This window comes from Balaenoptera ricei, chromosome 8 (assembly GCF_028023285.1).
Source record: "Balaenoptera ricei isolate mBalRic1 chromosome 8, mBalRic1.hap2, whole genome shotgun sequence".
Lineage (NCBI taxonomy): Eukaryota > Metazoa > Chordata > Mammalia > Artiodactyla > Balaenopteridae > Balaenoptera > Balaenoptera ricei.
In genome coordinates this window covers 89,327,888-89,346,736 of record NC_082646.1, presented here as the reverse complement: position 1 = coordinate 89,346,736, position 18,849 = coordinate 89,327,888, and the positions used below count along the sequence as shown (strand labels likewise).

At 44.4% G+C, this 18,849-nt stretch overlaps 1 protein-coding gene across 3 annotated transcripts in view; it reads right to left on the bottom strand.

Annotated features, from left to right (window-relative positions):
- Nucleotides 1-434: 434 nt before the first annotated feature.
- EHF (ETS homologous factor) overlaps nucleotides 435-18,849 on the bottom strand; it is a 42,469-nt gene continuing 24,054 nt past the window's right edge. The window contains exons 3-9 of one of the 3 annotated variants that reach the window (XM_059931373.1): nucleotides 17,428-17,673; nucleotides 15,163-15,225; nucleotides 12,431-12,499; nucleotides 12,244-12,312; nucleotides 6,730-6,792; nucleotides 4,967-5,162; nucleotides 435-4,863 (exon numbers count right to left, since the gene is read on the bottom strand). In XM_059931373.1, the coding sequence (XP_059787356.1) occupies nucleotides 4,764-4,863; nucleotides 4,967-5,162; nucleotides 6,730-6,792; nucleotides 12,244-12,312; nucleotides 12,431-12,499; nucleotides 15,163-15,225; nucleotides 17,428-17,673 (806 nt within the window). In that variant the 3' untranslated portion in view covers nucleotides 435-4,763. The remainder of the gene's footprint in view (nucleotides 4,864-4,966; nucleotides 5,163-6,729; nucleotides 6,793-12,243; nucleotides 12,313-12,430; nucleotides 12,500-15,162; nucleotides 15,226-17,427; nucleotides 17,674-18,849) is intronic. The other 2 variants (XM_059931374.1, XM_059931375.1) reach the window with 2 other exon arrangements.

The following is an 18,849-nucleotide window of genomic DNA, read 5'->3' as shown; positions in this document are numbered from 1 at the left end:
ACCTGCTGGTCCCTCCAGTAGGGTACCATTCCCCCAGCCATCTTCATGGCTCCTTTCCTTCTACCCTTCTTAACCCTGCCTAAACTTGCAATCAACCCTACATACTCCATCCAGCACACTTTACTCCTCTTCCTTGCTCTACATTTCTTGACTACACATCGGATATGCTATGTTTGTTTGTTAATATTTTGTTTCTTGTCTGTTTCCATCCAATAGAACATAAACTTCACGAGAGCAGAATTTTTTTTGTCTCTTTCATTCTTTGCCATAACTCAGTACCTAGGACAGTGCCTGGCACATGGTAGTAGATGCTCAGTAGATAAATGCATATTGAGTAACTACATGCAGAAACTGCATATGTTGTGTTGCTAAGTGCATTCCCTCGAAGCCTGGTTTTGAATGACTTGTTGAAGCATGAAGCACACAGTTACAGGCTAGTTTCTGTGGTTTTTATTAGTGTTTTCTGGGACCCATCAAACCAAAAAACCGTATTTTGAAAAATATAATTCTTTCATAAAACAGAAATACTCAGTTTGAATTTAACACAGTTTCAAGGGCAAGATTTCTGATTTCTAAAAAAATAGCAGCAGTAGGGTTGCTTCCCACAAATTGTCAACCCAGAAGCCAGATGGGAAGAAAAGCAAGAATTAGGCATATAGTTACAGAAAGATTAATCCCAATTAAGCTAAACTTGTGAAGGCTTATACATTTTAGTGGTTCGTGAGGCCCAGTCTCAACACGTTTTTATTAAATGTTCTCTCTATCTCTTATTCCAGAAATGGAATACTGAGAAGCAATGCTGAGCTTAATTCAACTCCGATAATTGTGATTGCTGTGTTCTTTCTTTCACACGGGAAGTATCCATCCAATGGGCTCCTATGGAGTACCCATTACACCCCACATAGTTAGATAAGCTCCTCACAAATATGGTTCCATGCTGTGAACACAGTAGGCACTCGATAAACTTTTTTTAACTATAGAAGAATAATATAATTGCCTTTCCCTCTTACTATTTTAACTTTTCCTACACTTTATACATTGGAAAAACAACACACTTGCAAAACTAAAATCTAACATGCATGACTAACCTTATCAAAAGATCCCTCAATGTTTTTCAAAACAAACAAAAAAATACAAACCAACCCCAAAATACTAAAACTTAGAACTGCTTTACACTTAAATAGCAATTTACATCATATAAACACATTCATAATCTTCATTGGTTTAAACAGGTTCAAGGTTCATGACTGGCTTCTTATACCAGATAAGTCTCACAGTTCCTAATAAGGTGACAGAATTCTCACACAACATATGTTGACTTGCAGAACCAAATAACCTGTTTTGATTTTATTTCAGCACAGGTAGGAAGGCAAAGTAAAGAGTCTCACAGTAAAATGTTCACCTGATAGATAATATGTCCTTGAAGTTTTGGCTGTTGTGCTCTTCGTCCAGTGAAGAAAACAATTTACATCACGATTATGGACATGGCTTCCCAATCCGAGGAGTCTTCCAGAAGACAGTCATTCATTAACTCAACATATTGTTATTGAGGACCTGTCTCATGTTAGATACTGGGAAAACAATATTGCTAAGATATCATCCCTGCCCTCAAAGAGCTTATGGTCTAGCAAGGTAAGAGTTTAAAGAAGGACAAGCACATTCAAAGGAAAACTCATTGCCCGGGTCTGCCCTGCTCAGAAAGCAAGTTCAAGAAGCTCTAAGTATGTCCCTGGGTGTCAGGGCTTTGCTCGTTTCATCAAGTCAAATATCTAGAAGCCTCAGATGATCTGAGTCTAGTAAAGTCTTAACAATACCTTTCCTGCCTCAGGTTCCCAGGAAAAAAACAAATAAGAGCCCAAGCCTTTAGTTTAAGGAGAGTTTAAGGAGACCATGCGTAGTGACCATAAGAGCATCGGCTCAGACGAGCTTCTCAAGTGAGAAGCTGTGAGTTGCCAAAAGAAGGGGGCTTCACCTGGTGCTGACTTGTCTCTGGGATTTTGCTTTCCCTTGCAACACCGGGGGGAAGGATTCTGTTCACACCCTGAATTGGTATGGCTCGATTACCTTGAGTTCTCCAAGTCATGAACAGCACACAGAAAATGCATCAAACTCAAGCCAAGACAATAGAGAGATATGCTGAGAACTTAATACGCCCACCTATTTATGCAGGAACCCGGGTGCCAAGAAACCGTCACTTTCAACAAATAACACAATCTGTTAATTATCTGCAGAGCGTTCCAGTCAGTACGCCCCAGACTCAGTACCAAGCAGGGACTGCTCTTCAATGGAGAGGGTGAGGAAAGAGCCAAGACCAATTTGGAGGAATGTGAGAAACTTACACGTTTGTGGAAGAGCAAGGTCGGAGAAGGATCCAGGCTGTCTAGATGATGAACAGGCCAAGCCAGAGAAGAAACAGCAGAGAGCAAATTAGCCGACACCCCTAATAACTTCACACAATTCAGACACACACAGTCACACAAACATTCATGTGTTTATACTAATTCAAATATCTGGAGGTTTAATTCATTCTGTGGGAAGTATAGTCAACTGCTGGGAAAGCCTCATAGTTCTTTAGTCTTCCTTGGAGAGCAAGGTGTGTCTTTCATGCAGGAATGTCTCAGATCTGTGCTGCTCACCTTCATTTCTCTCAGTTCCCTCAGTAACTGTGACTTGACAACACTGAGTAGCACCCAAGTCAGGCAGAGAGAAAAACAACTCGGTTGTACCTTCAGAAGGTCATTCATCTCACTAAGCTGTGCTCCAAGGTCACTGGCCATAATGGCTCTCATTATAATTAGGACAAATTCTTAATTCTTCATACTTCCAACCTTCTGAATACATTACAGACACTCTGCAACCTTTGACTATGACTCGCTTGCCTGAGTTGAGGAAGGCACTGCAGGAGGTGTTCCATCAGTGGATGAGACGAGCCCCCTCTTATTGGTACATGTCTTCATTCCCATATTATGCTCAAGATAGAGAGGCAGGAGGGAGGAGAAAGCCAAGGACATGGGGAGCCGAAAAGAAAAGCTGCAAAAGGGATCTGGATGTTCAAACTCACTTTCAAAGTGTCTACAGGCTCAAGTTCCTCCCAGATTTCAGGGTCTGGCGATAAGTTTCCAGGGACCCAGAACAACGCCATCATTGGAGAAGTCTCCAACTCCTTCCTGACCATAGATCCTGAACTGAGTTTTCTGTTTTTCTCTTCCATCCTTCCTTTCTTTTCTTTGTCCTTTTTTTTTTTTTTTTTTTTTAACATTCTTCTGGATGCAAATCTAGGCAAGACATCATTCACTTTGGAATGAGTTAAGATGAGACAGGAAAGAGATTATCCAAAAGAGGAAAGATTATAAGAACTAACATCTGCAAAGATTTTCCCCTGGAACTAACTTCCTCTCTCTCACACACACACTCTTTTTCTCTCCTCTCAGTGTTTCCTTCTGCAATATAATTTTTACTCTGTTTTGTAATTCTAGTGCAAATGTGTTCTATTGTTAGCCCTTGTTTAATTTATCAGAGTCTAGCTCTCATCTCAGGTTCTGAAAAGAAATCCCTCTAGCTATTTCAACCCATTGTCCAAACATTTTAAAAATGAAAAATAGGTTGACTTTAAAGTCTTGCTTTTGCTTCACTCTAGGGATTTTTTGTTGTTGTTGCTCTGAGAATAAATCACCATCTTCATCTTGACTAGCTAAATCAGTGGTTCTCCCTCCCCTCCGGCCCCGGGGACATTTGGTAATGTCTAGAGACATTTTTGGTTGTCATAACTTCGAGGACCAGAGTGCTATTGGCACCTAGTGGGTAGAGATCATAGACACTGCTAAACATCCCAAAACACACAGGACAGCCAAATAATACACAACAAAGAATAATTCAGCCAAAAATATCAATTGTGCTAACTGGGAAACCACAGGACAACGGGAGTACAAGAGCAAACTCATAACTACCTCCCTTTTCCCACTTATTTTTAAGCAACTGGGATAAAAATAACCAAAGCCGGACCTTCTCTTAAGTAACTAAAAGTGAGCAGAGGTGGCAATTGAAGTTTTTCACCAATCATCCAAGGGGGAGGAGGGAAGATAGACTTGGCACCAGGTAAATCATTCCTGAATGAGTATAAAGCCCCCTCCACCATTATTCTTCTCTGATTTAAGCATAAAAGTCATGTGATTATGCAGTGATTTCAGTCCACTGTGGATTGTGGAAGTCTTCATTCTTCACTCACTGACTCCTGAAGGTCAGGGTAGAATTCTCAGCATCCTTCTGGTTCATCCCACCAATCGGAGACCCTGGAGTTCATCCTAGCGACCACGCCCACCTCTCTTGACGAGGCCACGAAGATGCTATGTGCGGAGGACACGTCACCTTTTCCTAAATCATTTTGCATATAAAAACTTTTAATGCCGTCTGATTTTTTTTTTTTTTTCTTTCTCCTTAGCAAGAAGCACATGGCTACAGACTCTGTTCTTGCAGTGGAAAAGAACTTCACAACAGAGGCAAAAACAAATCACAACCACATACAGTGTCATATTTCACAGAAAACTGTGTACGTTTGTTCCCCATATAGGACATACTTCAAAGTAACAAAATAATTCTATCAACTGTCATGTTCCTTCTTCCTGTTAGAAGTGGATGTATTTTTTTCCCCGTCATGGTACATAAATATCAGAGAAAAGTAGTCTTTGAAATATTTACGTCCAGGGACTTCTTGGTTGGTTATCATTTGGGATGTGTTTAGGTTTGTGTTCAATGTGTCAGCAGCTTCAGTTTTCATTTTCCCTCCATCCGCGTGCATTCTTCCCAAATTTATATACCAGTCTTCGTCCATCCACACGTTCCAGAATTTCTCTTTTGTAGTAATATCTGTAACAAAACACATTGCATAAGGTGGCTGGTCTGATTAAGACAGCCGGGGGAATAACTGGTCACACGGCCTTATCATGTTTGGAGACGGGAAACTCCTCACCTCATGGCTCGGCTGAGTTTTTCGTAGGTCATGCTGCTGTTGTTTTTCTTTTTCCCCCATAGCTGGGCCACAGCCTCTGATTTCAAGAACCTGAAGATGCCCTCAGACCGGTCTTCCCACTTGATTAACCCTGGATTCTTGTCTGGGTTCAGGAGGATGTCGCGGATGAATTCCCATAAGTGAGTCCCTCGCGGATCTGAGGCAAAGTAGAAAAAGGAGTTTATTCATGGCTGAAGTCACCGCAAAGAAAGGGCTAGAGGAAGCCTAGAGTTGAAACATCTTACATCAAGTCAGAGATACTTGATTCCATGCTACCCACCTGTGACGCCAAATCACAGAATCTCCACTGGGTAGTTAAGAATGAACTAGCACAGTTTTTTAATTTTACAAATCAGAAAGCTGAAGCATGGAGAATTTCACTGACTTGACCAAGGTCGCACAGCTAACTAGTGGCAAAGCCAAGACAAAAGAATATGTCTTACATAGAGAACAGATTTGTGTTTGCCAAGGGGGCACGGGTTGGGAGAGGCGGCGGAGTGGGAGGTCAGGGTTAGCAGATGTAAGCTATTATATGGAATGGATAAACAACAAGGTCCTACTGTATAGCACAGGGAACTATATTCAATATCCTGTGATAAACAATAATAAAAAATTTTTTTTAAAAAGAACGTATATATATGTATAACTGAATCACTTTGCTGTACAGCAGAAATTAACACAACATTGTAAATCAACTGTACTTCAATAAAAAGAAATAAATTTTAAAAATAGGTTTTAGATCTCCTAGGCTAGGAGGAGTATCTTCTAAATATGGCTGACAGATTGGTGGGCATTCATTTCAACTTGTTACTTCCCAGGAGAGCAACGGCTCAACCACTTTTATTCAGAATCTCTTTTATTTAGAACCTCAACCAATTAGACAGCTGCCACCCAGCAACTGTGTGTCAGCCAAATGCGCATCGGTAGGGTTTTAGAATTCTAACTCCTAGAATATATTGGGGCAGGGTCTCACAGGGGTTGCAGGGGCCAATTTGAAAATGAAACAGCTACTGTAATGAAATTAGCAACCAAATTCAATTCTACCCCCACTGGATTTGTGACACACAACTCCCTCCCACACCCAATTTGAAGGGCTGTCTTCATTCAGTTCTGTGGTATGACCTGGAGTAGCAGATAGCAGATAGCAGTCCAACTCCTTACAATTTCCAGATTATACCACCTTGATTTCTTTCCGTGTCCTCCCCCCACCCACCTCCACGTCTCTGATATTTCATACACTTTCATAAGGTTTTATTATCGGGGGAAATACAACTCCCCAAAAGCACTGTTGAATCTTAAGAATAAACAGTATTTCTTGGAACAATAACGCCACAAAAGTAAGAAGCCAACATTCAGCAAAAGAAAAAAAGAATACACCCTCAGCTGTTTCTTCCCATCTTTCTCCTCTTCCCACCCTTTTTTCTGGAGAAAGGGAAATTGCTCACCCTATGCCTGCAAGAAGTTCTCGTTCACTGATGTCTCAGTTTTAGCACAAAGAGAACAGAATGAGGAGGAAATATCCACGGGGGCTCCACTTTGAGAAACGACTGCAGAGGGGGTTACTTAGCCAGCAAGTGATGCCTCTCTTTTCACACCCTACCCAGTCTGAGGTGAAGAAATGCAGGCAGCAGGCAGAGGCAATATTTGTCTAAAAACTGGTGGCCTCCAGTTACTCTCCACTCAAGGGGAAGGGCCAGGAGGCATCTGAAAGCCAGCCAACTTACTGTGCTTTTTGGTGTGGGACTTTGTTGGTTGGTCTTGCTGCTTTTTCATATCAGGCGACTCTGCTAAAGAGAAAAATGAGAACTGCTTCATTTCTCTATTTCCTACAATTATCATCTTCATCCATTCATCCACTCATTTCACCAGTATTTATTGAGCACCTACTACATGCCTGGCACTGTTCAGGTAGGTGGTCGTGTCCAAAACAAAACAGAGATGATAAGTGCTCTGGAGAAAAAATTTCAGGGTAAGAAATAGGGGTAGAAGTATGGAGATGAGAATAATTTTGCCATTAAATATAAGGTGGTCACAGAAGACGTCTCTGATAAGGGGACCAGAAAGGTGTGAGGGAGACAGCCATACAGAGAGCTTGTGGAAGAGCTTTCCATGCCTGAGAATAGTAAGTGCAAAGGCCCTGAGGTCAGTGTGCATAGAATAGAAGGAAGCCAGTGTGGCTGTGAACAAGGGGCAGAGGGGAGCAGGTGAGGCTCGGATCACTAAGGCCTTGTAGGACTTTTTGAGGATTTTAGCTCTTATTCTGTGAGAGATGGGAAGCCATTGAAGGATTTATTTTTTATTTTTTTATTTTTATTTTTTTTAATTTATTTATTTTTGGCTGCGTTGGGTCTTCTTTGCTGCCCGCGGGCTTTTTCTAGTTGAGGCGAGCAGGGGCTACTCTTCCTTGCGGTGCACAGGCTTCTCATTACAGTGGCTTCTTGTTGCGGAGCACGGACTCTAGACGCGTGGGCTTCAGTAGTTGTGGCACGCAGGCTCAGTAGTTGTGGCTCGCGGCCTCTAGAGCGCAGGCTCAGTAGTTGTGGTGCCGGGCTTAGTTGCTCTGCGGCATGTGGAATCTTCCCGGACCAGGGATCGAACACATGTCCCCTGCATTGGCAGGCGGATTCTTAACCACTGCACCACCAGGGAAGTCCCCACTGAAGGATTTAGGTCATTGAAAAGTTTTAGGTTTATATATATATATATATATATATATATATATATATATATATATATATATAAAATACAAAAATGTAAACATTTATAACAAAGAAAGATGACTTTTAAGCCAGAGGAGTGCCTTTTTTGGCATGCAAAGTTACCTTTTAATCAGCCTGACAAAGGGGCCATTGACTGGCCTGAGCTCAGTACAGAGGGCCACAGTGGACTATGGAAACACAGATTAGTTTAACAAATGACTCATTATGGTAACCCTTGAGATTATCAACAAAGAGGAGATGACAGAGGCAAATCTGTGAAATAAAACTTGTTAAAGAGAAAACTAAATGATCTAGCAGTGTGTGTGTGTGGGTGTGTGTGTGTGTCAGTGGGCACTTCAAGTGTCAGGAAGACTAAAGCAGATCTTACCAAAAAAAATTCCCACAATCAAAAATCTGCCAACTTGAATCCAGGACAGCCCCTAAGTGGTAGCCAATCCTGATAAGAAATTGGACCAGTATATTGCATCCCTTCTGTGTACATTACATCAGGGCTCCCTAACTTAAGGTTTGCTGACCCATGTGTGGACTTCAAGGGCATTTCAGACTGACTGAAACCGCAGGCAAAGGAAGAGGGTCCACAGCTTTCAAGATTGTCAACAGTGATCCGATATTCAATAAAGTTTGAATACCATTAGCTCCTAAGGAAAATGGTTAAGAAGACTAGCTCCTGTTTCTTGACCACTTACTATGTACCAGGCACTGTGGTCAGCACTTTACATGAATCACCTGATTTGATTCACACAATCATCCTATGAAGAAGGTACTAGCAGGATCCAGAGGTTTTACTCATAACCACTATTCTATGCCATTTCCAAAGATGGTGCCACATAACAGATTTCATAAACGTCTTCCCTGCCGAGAATCAGCTTCAGTTCTGCAACCCACTAGTTAGTGGGGAAGAGTCATTCCAATTTGATGATTCTCTATTTCCCCGCGTGCATGGATGCATTCACCTATCTGATCCCCCAGATTGTCACAACTCAGAGCTCCCAGCAGTTTGAAAGTCGTGGTGGGATAGATGAGAGCGTTCTAATAAGATCTGGTTAGAAGAGAAACCTCTTTTTCTGGTTAAATGCGCCACCACCCTCCCCCGCCCCGCCGCCCCTCCCCCTCAACATTGTCAGCAGGAGGGTTTGCACCTGACTTGGATTTCTCTGAAACCTGAATGAACAAATTCGCAGGAAATGCAAGGAGACTCCACTCTCCCTCCCTGTAGGTTTCAGGGTGAGGTTGCGACATCCCATCAGGATGTGACAATATTGCGACAGGTTGGCACCCACCCCGGTTTCCAAGTGATACATCACTCTGACAGGGCCACGTTGTTCTGCAGACAAAGAGTGGCATTTACCCAGCAGGCCACAAGCAAAGCTCATTTTCAAATGGCATCCAGGAGGGATGCAGGGCCATTATTTCAGAGCCAGCATTGAACTCAGAAAAACCTGAGTATAGGTGTCTCTCAGCTTTTTGGCCTCAATCATTGTTTAGGGGTTGCAAACTCATGTAATGCAAGAATCAGATACTTTGGGGGCTTAAGGTACCTTTATGAATAAAATGGAAACCTTGGCCCCTCTCCCCAGAAAAAGGCACATATGTGTACACTCGTGAAATTCTGCAACAATTTCAGGAGTATGTGGGTCACTTAGGAGTCCATGGACTCCAGATTAAGAACCCCCAGACCAGCTACACCACGAGGAAATGTTCTCTTTGAGATGTCAGCCATTTACCCAAGCTAGACTTCCATCCAGCTTAAGAAAGACCTCCCGCGAAAAAAATTCCCCAAATAAAAATGTGTGCATCATCGTATGCAAGAATATGCAGCCAAAGGCAAAAGAAACTTGAATTTCTTCCAGCCTCTTCTTCCAGCCCCCAGGGCGTGGGGGACAAGCTGTGGAATCACCCACCTGCCTCAGCACTAAAATCTTTTGATCTGAAACCTTACCTTAATATGATGGCCTTGCCCCCTGTATCTTCCCCTGGCCCCAAAATAAAAGTCAAAACCTTTGAAGTTAGCCTCGTGGTTAAGTGATTCATCCTTATAAAATAATGGCTTGCTTTGGGGAAACTGTCCAGCTTGGCCTTCTCCTGCTCCACTCCCAGGCACCTGAGGTCAAGGTCCAGTCCAGACGGGGCAGCACCAAGGCACAAGTTTATGATGAGTTCCAGAGCGTGACTTCATCTAAGCTGCTTCACAAGAAGCAAAGATTAGAAGCATTTGCATATGATTCAGCTGTGAGCCATTTCTTTACGGGATATACAAATTTCAGTGTTATAATAGACCATGCCACCCTCGCTCTAGGCTCAGCGAGTCGGTAAATAAACACATCAATCCCGAGTTAGCGTGATTGGCTCGAGGACTATCGGGCAGATCAGGAACACTGACGGCGGCCATTTTATGAAATGAGCAGATGACAGAGAAATCAAAACAGAGCCCGCTTCCCCACCTGTGTTTATCAGCGAGGGCATCAGTTTACATGTGGCCTCGCCTCAGCGCGGCTTGTGACTTGCACTAAAACACATAAAGATACTTAACTGCGCTCCATTTCATGGGAGCTGGAAATCTAAAGACTCAGACAAATGACAAGGGTCTTTGCGGGGGCGGGGGGGGGGGTTGGTTCTGGTCCCGTCCAGTAGAGACTAAACTATTCTGAAAGGAATTGATCCTTACAAGGCTGTAATTAACTATCCTACCTGGAAGGCTGTTACCCCAAAGAATTTACCAACCCAGACACTGAAATGATTCTTAAAGTGATCATTCTGATCGGGGTCCTGGATGGCTTATCTCATTTTCCAGCCTGTGTTACAATTTCGGGATAGGAATCTGGAGTAAGGTGATCAAGAATCAAGGGGGGTGCAGGAGAGCAGATTTGTAAAGCCCATTTGAAGAAGGACTATTCAAAAGTAGAATAGTCGCACTCAGGAGACAGTGAGTTCCCTGTTACTACAAATATGAAAGCCGACATTGGTCCCTGTTGATTGGGAGATTCCAGCAGGTTAAGTCAGGATGCAGGAGACAGCAGGGTGGCCTGGCTGTGAGGGCAGCAGAGTTGTTGATTATGGCTTTTCGTTTCCCAGGTGCCTAGAGACCTAACCATCCCTGAGGCTCAGGAAGTGGTTGGTTCAACTTTATTCTTCCTTGGAATCTTCTGCCCTAAGCCAAAGACCCAGGACATGGGAGATGACACCTTAGGAGGTGTGTCAGGAAGTCAGAGGGTGACCAGGGTGGTTTCTTCAGCTCTGAAAACCTTGGTCTTGACTGGGTGACAACGATTGCCACAGAAATTTTACCCTGGCTGGCTCAGATCCCCCAGCACGGCAAATCCACTGCAGAACCTTTCCAGTGTTTGATCTAGTTCCCTAATTTCAGCAAATACTTAGTGACACATAATGCGATGGGCCTCTGTGTGGAGGGGGAGGTCGCGAAATGAATTGGCCTCCATTCTTAACCTCAATTCCAGAAGCATTTACCCTGGCTCCCAGCCCTGTCTTATTCAAAGGGCTTGACCCGAACAAAACCTCAAACCAAAAGCTTTCATTTTTTCAGTTCTCAAAAGCACACTCAACAAAATCAAAAAAAAAAAAAAAAAAAAAAAGGAAGGAGGAGGGGTTGTTTTTTGATTCTTCCTTTCACAGACACTCTTTTAAATCCCAGTCCTGAAGTTGCCCCAAATCCAATTCCAGGAAAAGACAGATTCACTTGTGACAGGTCTAAGCTTCATTTCACAGAGCCAAACAGATTCACAAATTCGCACCGAGATCAAGGGACAGCACGAAACCCTCTCTTCACCTCCCCCATGCACTCATTCCTACCAATGGACCTATTTGTAAGTGGACAAGGGGAAGTAATCTGAAATACAATCTGAAAGCTCCTCTCCCAGACTCCCAACAGACCAACCCTCCCACTCAGTGTAACCTTGATTGAGAGTCATGGGTAGCCCCCAGATGCATCAATCCTAACCAAACACAACTCATATGAACATAATTCATAACGTGCAGGTGGTCTGACTAATTAGAGAGTCCTGATGAGCCAACAAGGTCAGACTTTAAAACTGACCTGTGATTCCCAGGGTTCCAGAAGTTTTCAGCTACTGCCCCTCCACCCAGAGACCATCATCCCAGGTTCACTGACCTCTGAATTCCACTGTTAGACATTCTTTCTCTAAAGCCAAAGACAGCTTGTTGAAAATTAAATAGAGCCTTCTCCCCCATAAATATACCCACATATGAATAATTTTATTGGATAATTTCACAAAAGCAAGTTTTTACTGAAAAGAGAGTTTCTGTTGTCACAGAGAGTGACTTGGTTTCACAGGAGCAAAACACATTTCCTAGAAGCATCCTTGCTGGTCATTTTCAATGTACAAATATGGGCCCCAAAGCAGATTCTTTATAAACCTTTCCTAGCCTTTTAATGGGAAAGACTCCAGCAAAGTTGGAAATGTAGGGCATTGGTAATTCTCATTAATTCACGGCAAGCACTTGCAGGAGGCACACTCAGCCTCGGATGTCAGGACAACTTACCAATGGGAAGGTGACCGCTGGTTGTCATGGAGATCTGGGCCCGGCAGAAAGTTTTGCTGTCCAACAACTCTGTGGCAATGAAAACATAAAGGACATTAAGAGTCCCCTCCTTACAATATAAATTTTTGGCTGTTAGAAAACCAGAATAAGAATGTAAAAGGGTCTTAAGCGTTGGGGAGTTAGTTACCTACTGTGCTACCATAGTTGGTGTCATATAAATAGTTTTCTTCTTTCCAGGTGTTCATGATGGAAGGGTCTACAAAGGACAGAAAATGGGAATGTTAGCAATCACCTTCCCCAGGTGAGGAGTTTGCCTTTTCTTACTCGCTGTTCATCAAAGAGGTGTGGGACAAGGGGGTGGTTCTCAGAGAGAAGAGATAAGATTCTGCTTCAGCCACATGTTACCTTATAATAATGTTACCCCAGTTTTCTTCCAGGGCCCTAAGGGAGATGGACTTTGTTACGGCCCCATGCAGGTGTTCTACACCTGTTGCATTTTGAGGGAAGTGAGAGAAGTTGCAACAGTGGGATCCTGTCCTAGACCAATGCTTTCCTGAGGATATTCCCAGTCTGCACTTGGGGGGGTCCAGGAGCCTGGTGTTGTCTTACATTCTACTATATTGTCACCAGAATATTTTTATACTAGTAAAAAAAATGGTAGGGACAAAATAATTTCATGATTAATGAGCATCTTTTCCTAGTAACATCTTCCTGGGAGAATTAATGATGTTTCTTTAAGAAAAAGTCTGCTCAGTCTTATCACAGAGTCTTTGTTGCTAAAATCCAGAGAGAAACTCTCCCCAAGTTGGGTGACAGCCCCCTCCCTCCAGGATTTCTCCAATATGATTAAGGGGTGACATAAAATTTTCAAAACAAAACTAAGGAGAAGGAGATAAGAGTGTTACCAAATCAAATAAACAGGTTTTAAGAGTAGGGCCTCATTGCTTCATCTAGGAAAAGTTCTCTCTCTCTCTCTCTCTTCAGTGTGCTGGGTAAGCACGTCTCCTGACTCTTCAGATTTCAGACTCCAAGGAAACTCCCCTCCACCTACCCTAAATGAAGCCCGACTCCTACACACCCCTCACCTCTGGGCTGATCTCCAACAGAAGCTTCTTCTTTCCTGGCTGGCCAAGAGCTGTGAGACCTGGCAGGAGCTGTCACCTCATCCCCACCAGGAACTTCCTGCTCTCCCCTCGTCACAGACAGAGGCTGCCCTCAGCTCCCTCCTGCCCAGCCTCTGAATTTCAGGGTCGGGGTGGTAAGCCACTGGCCGAGTTTCATTTTGTTTTTGTAGCATAAATGGTATAAAAACCTGACTCACTGGCTAAGTCCTCCTGTTTACGACACAGGGATTTAGCTGGTATTTGAACTAATAGCTACGTGTTTGGGCACCCCAAGCCTGATCTCTTAGGGGTTACACCCTCTGTCCTCGTTGGGTCACCTTATACACCTGTTGTTGTCTCTGAAAACAAACAGAACCAATAAGGTTTGGGGGTGTTGGCCCCTGTATGAGCCTCCTTTCCCCTCCTCCCAGGGTGGAGCTTCTTCCCCACCCTTCGGCTCAGCTTTTCTGAACTGGCAACATGAGAATGTCTGGATGGTCAAGGAGGAATTGTCAAGTACTTGGGACCTCTCCAGTACCAACCTGGCTCCTCCGCTGGGCTATCTGTCCAGTCAACAGTGGGGATTAGGGGTCAGGGGGCACCATCCTCTCGGCCAAGTCCTGTGCCTGCCTCTAGGGCAGTCACGCCCGTAAAGCATAGACCATCTGGGTAACTCAACCCTGGTCTCTGGGGGGAAGGGCAGGGCTAGGAATACCTAATTAACATGTTCAGCAGCTACTGTTTTTTCTTTAATAATGGTAGACCAGCCCCCTTATAAAAGAGTAAATAATGCATGGGGCCAATTTCTGCCCCTAGTGACTCACAAATCACCCCAGGTCAAATACAGTCCTTGGTGACTGGCACGCAACCTGCAGGGAGGCCTGAGGCAAACTCGGTGGTTGGTCCATGTGGCCCACATTCTCACTGATGTGGACATGGGGAGTGACCTTGGAGCAGTGGCTGCTCCTATGGACTTGGGGGGACTTGCAGAGCTCTCCCTAGACTAAGAGGTCATAGGCCAAAGGTCACTATGCAAAGACCTCTGATTGGTACAAGGCTCTAGGGCACAACTTCTTGAGGCAGATACTACCCCCTGCAAGTCCCTAGGGGAGACAGACAGTCCCCAGGAGAGAGATATTGGGACAGAGGAAGGAGGGATGATTAGGCAGATGAAGGAGAACAAAAATGAATGTAGCTACTCTGGGACTGCAGACCCTACTCAGAGCTCAGAATAGTGGCTTTTATCTAAAAGCATACTGAAGGCAGGAGTCAGTTCCACAGCTGCCTTTGGACACCCCTACAGAAACTCCAAGTTCCCCAGAAACTGTAGTAACTACAACACAGAGTCCGAATCTTCCTCCTCCTTGTGAAACACACTCCCTCCAAGGGAGGAGGGAGAGAGGAGACACTGACCTTTCCTCTTCTCTCCCCTTGCTTCTCCTAACTTGGCCAAGTGCAATCCCCTGACTCTTTGTGGTGACAAGAAAGCCCACTTAGACTCTGCATTTTCTGGGCTCCTGGATCAGAGCCTGGATGTTCCCTTGACCAACCATGGGAAGCAGAGAAGTGTGGGCAGAATTAGGCTCACCATCAACCTTAGAAATCAGAAATTGTCGGCAGTCATTGGTCCCAAGGACGAGGGATGAGGCTCATGGCTGCCTGGCCCAGTGGAGACAGCCAGGGAAGAGACATCCCTGGGTTTCCTGCCAAAGTCCTGGCTCCGTCCTGCTCCCACACTCTCCCTCACACTCCCTCCCAGTTGTCCTCCGCGGGCCTTTGCCTACCAAGTTGGCTCCCTTCATCTGCCACGACTCACCAGTTTGTTCGGTCTTGACAATGACATTGTGTGTGGACTGGAATAGGTCACTGCTGCACTGGCCTGTGAAGGACAGATTGGGAAACTCAGGGCAGGCCCACGTGGAGCCAAAGTGTGATGCTTGACCAAGGACGAAGCTGGCTTCATGGAAGAGCTTCTGACAATCCCGCAGCATGATCACCCTTCTTTGCTTCTGGGAGGGGGCTTCCCTCTCTGGATCTATAATCTCAAGCCTGGGGCCCTTGACCTAGAAAATCAGTAGCTAGGGCACCAACATCAGATGGAATTATTTGGCCTTGTATAGAGAAGGCATCCAGTATGAAGGAAATAGAACTTTAGAAGTTGAAAGACCAGTTTTTCCACTAATAGCTGCAAGGTACTTCACCTTTCTTCATCTTGGTTTCCTCAACTGTATATTTAGGGGATTAAACTAGATAAAGTCATTAGATTTCCTCTAAGGTGCTTTCCCATACTAAGATTTGATACAAAATGCAAAGAAAACACAAGGAAAACCACCTTAATTCTTCTTTGATCTTAAATTTAATCAAACCCCTTTTGATTAGATCTAATCTATGAGCTATGTCTGGATAAGTGCAGTGATTCTTCCCTTATTTATGCCTGGCAACTTCTCTCCAGATGTATCATATATACATGTGAATTCATTTCATATGTTTTTCCTGCCCACCCAGATTATAAGTATCTCAGGAGCAGAGGTCATGCTTTAATGTCTCTGACCTTCAGTTTTCCCAGATGAAAACTGCCCCTGTCAAATGGGTGCAATATTTATTTTCTCATAAGGTCACCAAATGAATCAATTCACTTAGAGTCCTTGTATAAGTAAATACTCAATAAATGTAGGTTAGTAGAATGTCTACAAAAAGGCAAACAACGAAACAAAGGTGAGAAATCTGGCCATTAGGCATTCAGAGGCACCAGCAGCGTGCAAGTCATGGAAGGCCAAAGATGGAAGGTCAAAGGTGGAAGGTCAAGGATGGCCACATCACCTCCCATGCTTCCCTGCCTTAAGCTTCAATCAGGGCAAAGCTTTAAAGGAGCGGATTTAATTGGAGGTGGGGAGGTAAATACTTTTAATTCTTCAAGTGTAAGTCTGCTCTTTCTGAAGATTCCTGGGGGTTATTTTTAGAGCTTTGTTTGGTTTGGTTCTCGTAAAAGAAAAATGAACAACCACCTCTGTGAGGTGGGTGGGAAGTAGGGAGTGCCCAGGAGCTGAATGAGGTCATCTCAAATGGCCACCACTTCTGCCCGCTCCGAAGCCAGACGTTGGGTTCTCTTCAGTGTTGATGGCAGCTATCTGGATCTGAATCTGGTTCATAGCCCTGGAGCTCATGCTTCCCAAAGCCCCAGCTACATGCCCAAACACAGATTCTGCTTAGACAGACATGCCCATTCTGATGTGGACAGGACAGCTCACTATTCGTACATATCACTGCTTTCCAAAATAGTTCTCAGAGGAGCTAGTTTTTATAACCATTATCAGAAGCACCTTAGGCCAGTGTCAAGGACATTCTGCAAGATAGTTGTCTACCCTACCAGCTCTTACAAGCCAGTGTAGCACGCGTGCATGTGTGAATAAACTATCACCAATGGACAGCCTTTAAACGATGCCTGTCTATGTGCTAGGTGAGGCCTCAGGAAAGACACCTGGGGCTCTAGGGCAGCACCAATCCCAGAAATCACTGCAGAAACATCCCAAACGTGTCCAGACCATTTGTTTTAAGCCTTTTTTCGATTCAGGACCTTTTAAAAATCTGTTGTAATATCGTAAGCTTTCTCCCCTCCCAAAAAACAAACTAGATCTAATTTTGCCTATTTTCTTACCACACTTAAGTCCCATCTTAAGAACCTAGGTGTAGAAATTTTTTCTAAAAAATAGCCATGATGATCTTAACAAGCAAGGGATTGGGCATGAAACAATTGAACCCCATTTGCAAGAGAAAGAAGTGGTTTTCTGAGAGTACCAAGTATCCTGTGAATACCCAGCTAACCTTTGTCTCCTTGGAAATTAACCATGTAAGGAGAGAATTACATTATGCTGGATTTGTATGGGATTAGACACACCTTGTACCCTAGGCTTCAAGCCTGTCCTCTCACCTCCCTTCTACTTCTCTGTCTCAGGAAACAGTAAATTTGGAGGTGAGACCATCCTTGGATGGCCCTAAACAGGAACCCTGCCAGCTGTGGAGTCTCTGCTCTTCCCAGCTGGCTCCTAGCAGGGCAGAGAGACAGAGACAGAGACAGAGTTACCATTCCACTTGAGATGCTGCAAGTTGCTGTAGAGGAGCTGTCCCGCTGTCCCCGCCGCCCGGGTGAACTCCTGCAGACTCATGCTGCAGAGGTGCTCGCCGTTGATGTCAAACTCCTGGAAAGGGATGCAGCTGGCGTCCAGCTGGTTGGTGTCCAGGAGGTGCTGGAGCCACTCCCACACCTGGTACTTGGTCCAGTACTGAGGATGGATTTCATGCCACTGGCCTCCAAAAAACCCGCTGGAAACTGCAAAACAGGAGTCGGCCCTGTGAGTGACCCGTGTTTGTTTCCGAGCATGAACCCAGACATGGGGATGCCCTTCTGGCTGCCAGACGTCACAGGGGTCACAACCACCCTCTGCATGCATCCGTGGGGATTGGAGCGTGAGATGGGCTCTGGAGAGGAGGCTCTAGGAAATGCAATTCTTTCCCCAGTTGTGGTGGGAGCCAATCATTCAGCCTCCGTAGATCTTCATTTTGTTCTCCATACACTTACCCCTGAGCTCTGGATGAGGACACAACACTTGAAATGCTCTGAGATCATGAGCTCTTTCCCCACCTCCCACAAACTACCATGAAAGGTGAAGCATTGCTACAGTTTCAACAGAGTATTAGCTTCTTGTCCACACCCACATAGTTCTCTCCTTCTTCTCCCTCTCTCTCTCCCATTTATTTCTCATTTATTTCCCATTTACACACTCATATATACACATACATACCCAAAACTCAGACCATCTTCAACCAAAAATGAAGCTTGAGACTCAGGTTCTTTTCTCTGTGAGGCCTTTGCTGCTCCCTAAAGTGGTCCAGATGATTCATGTGCTCACTGAGCTGACATCCTCCCACCCCATACTGGTTATTATAGCCACTAGGATGTCACTTCCCTACTCAGCTACCTTCAGCAATTTCCCTTTATCCACTGAAATTAGGCCCAAAACTGCCAAGTCAGGCATTAAGGCTCTTCACTAACTATTCCTCAAGTGACCTTTTGCCTTTTTTCTATGTTGTTCTTTCAGCCCGGTTTGTATTCTACCTATCACTCCCTGTTGAATTTCTACCCAGCTTGCTGACCCTGACCACCCCCATAAAGCCATCGCAGACCCCCCTGACTGACTGCTGAGGGCTGCTGTCCTCTGAATCTCCAGGAGATGCACTTTACATTTCTCCTAATGACGTTTGTCATGTTCTGCCTCTCTTGATGGGTCTCTAACTACAGTCCTGTTCTCCTTTGTAAATTGTATGCTCAAGGTCATGGACTCTGTCTTACCCATCCTTGTATCTCCCATAAAAACTACCTCAGAGACTTTGCCATCATAGGTACTGTCTCTCTATTTCTTTAGTAAATTTGGGGCTGAAGAAGAAATAACGTGGGAACTTGGAAGAGTTGTGAGGTGCATTCACAAGATGGTTAATTCAAGTACCG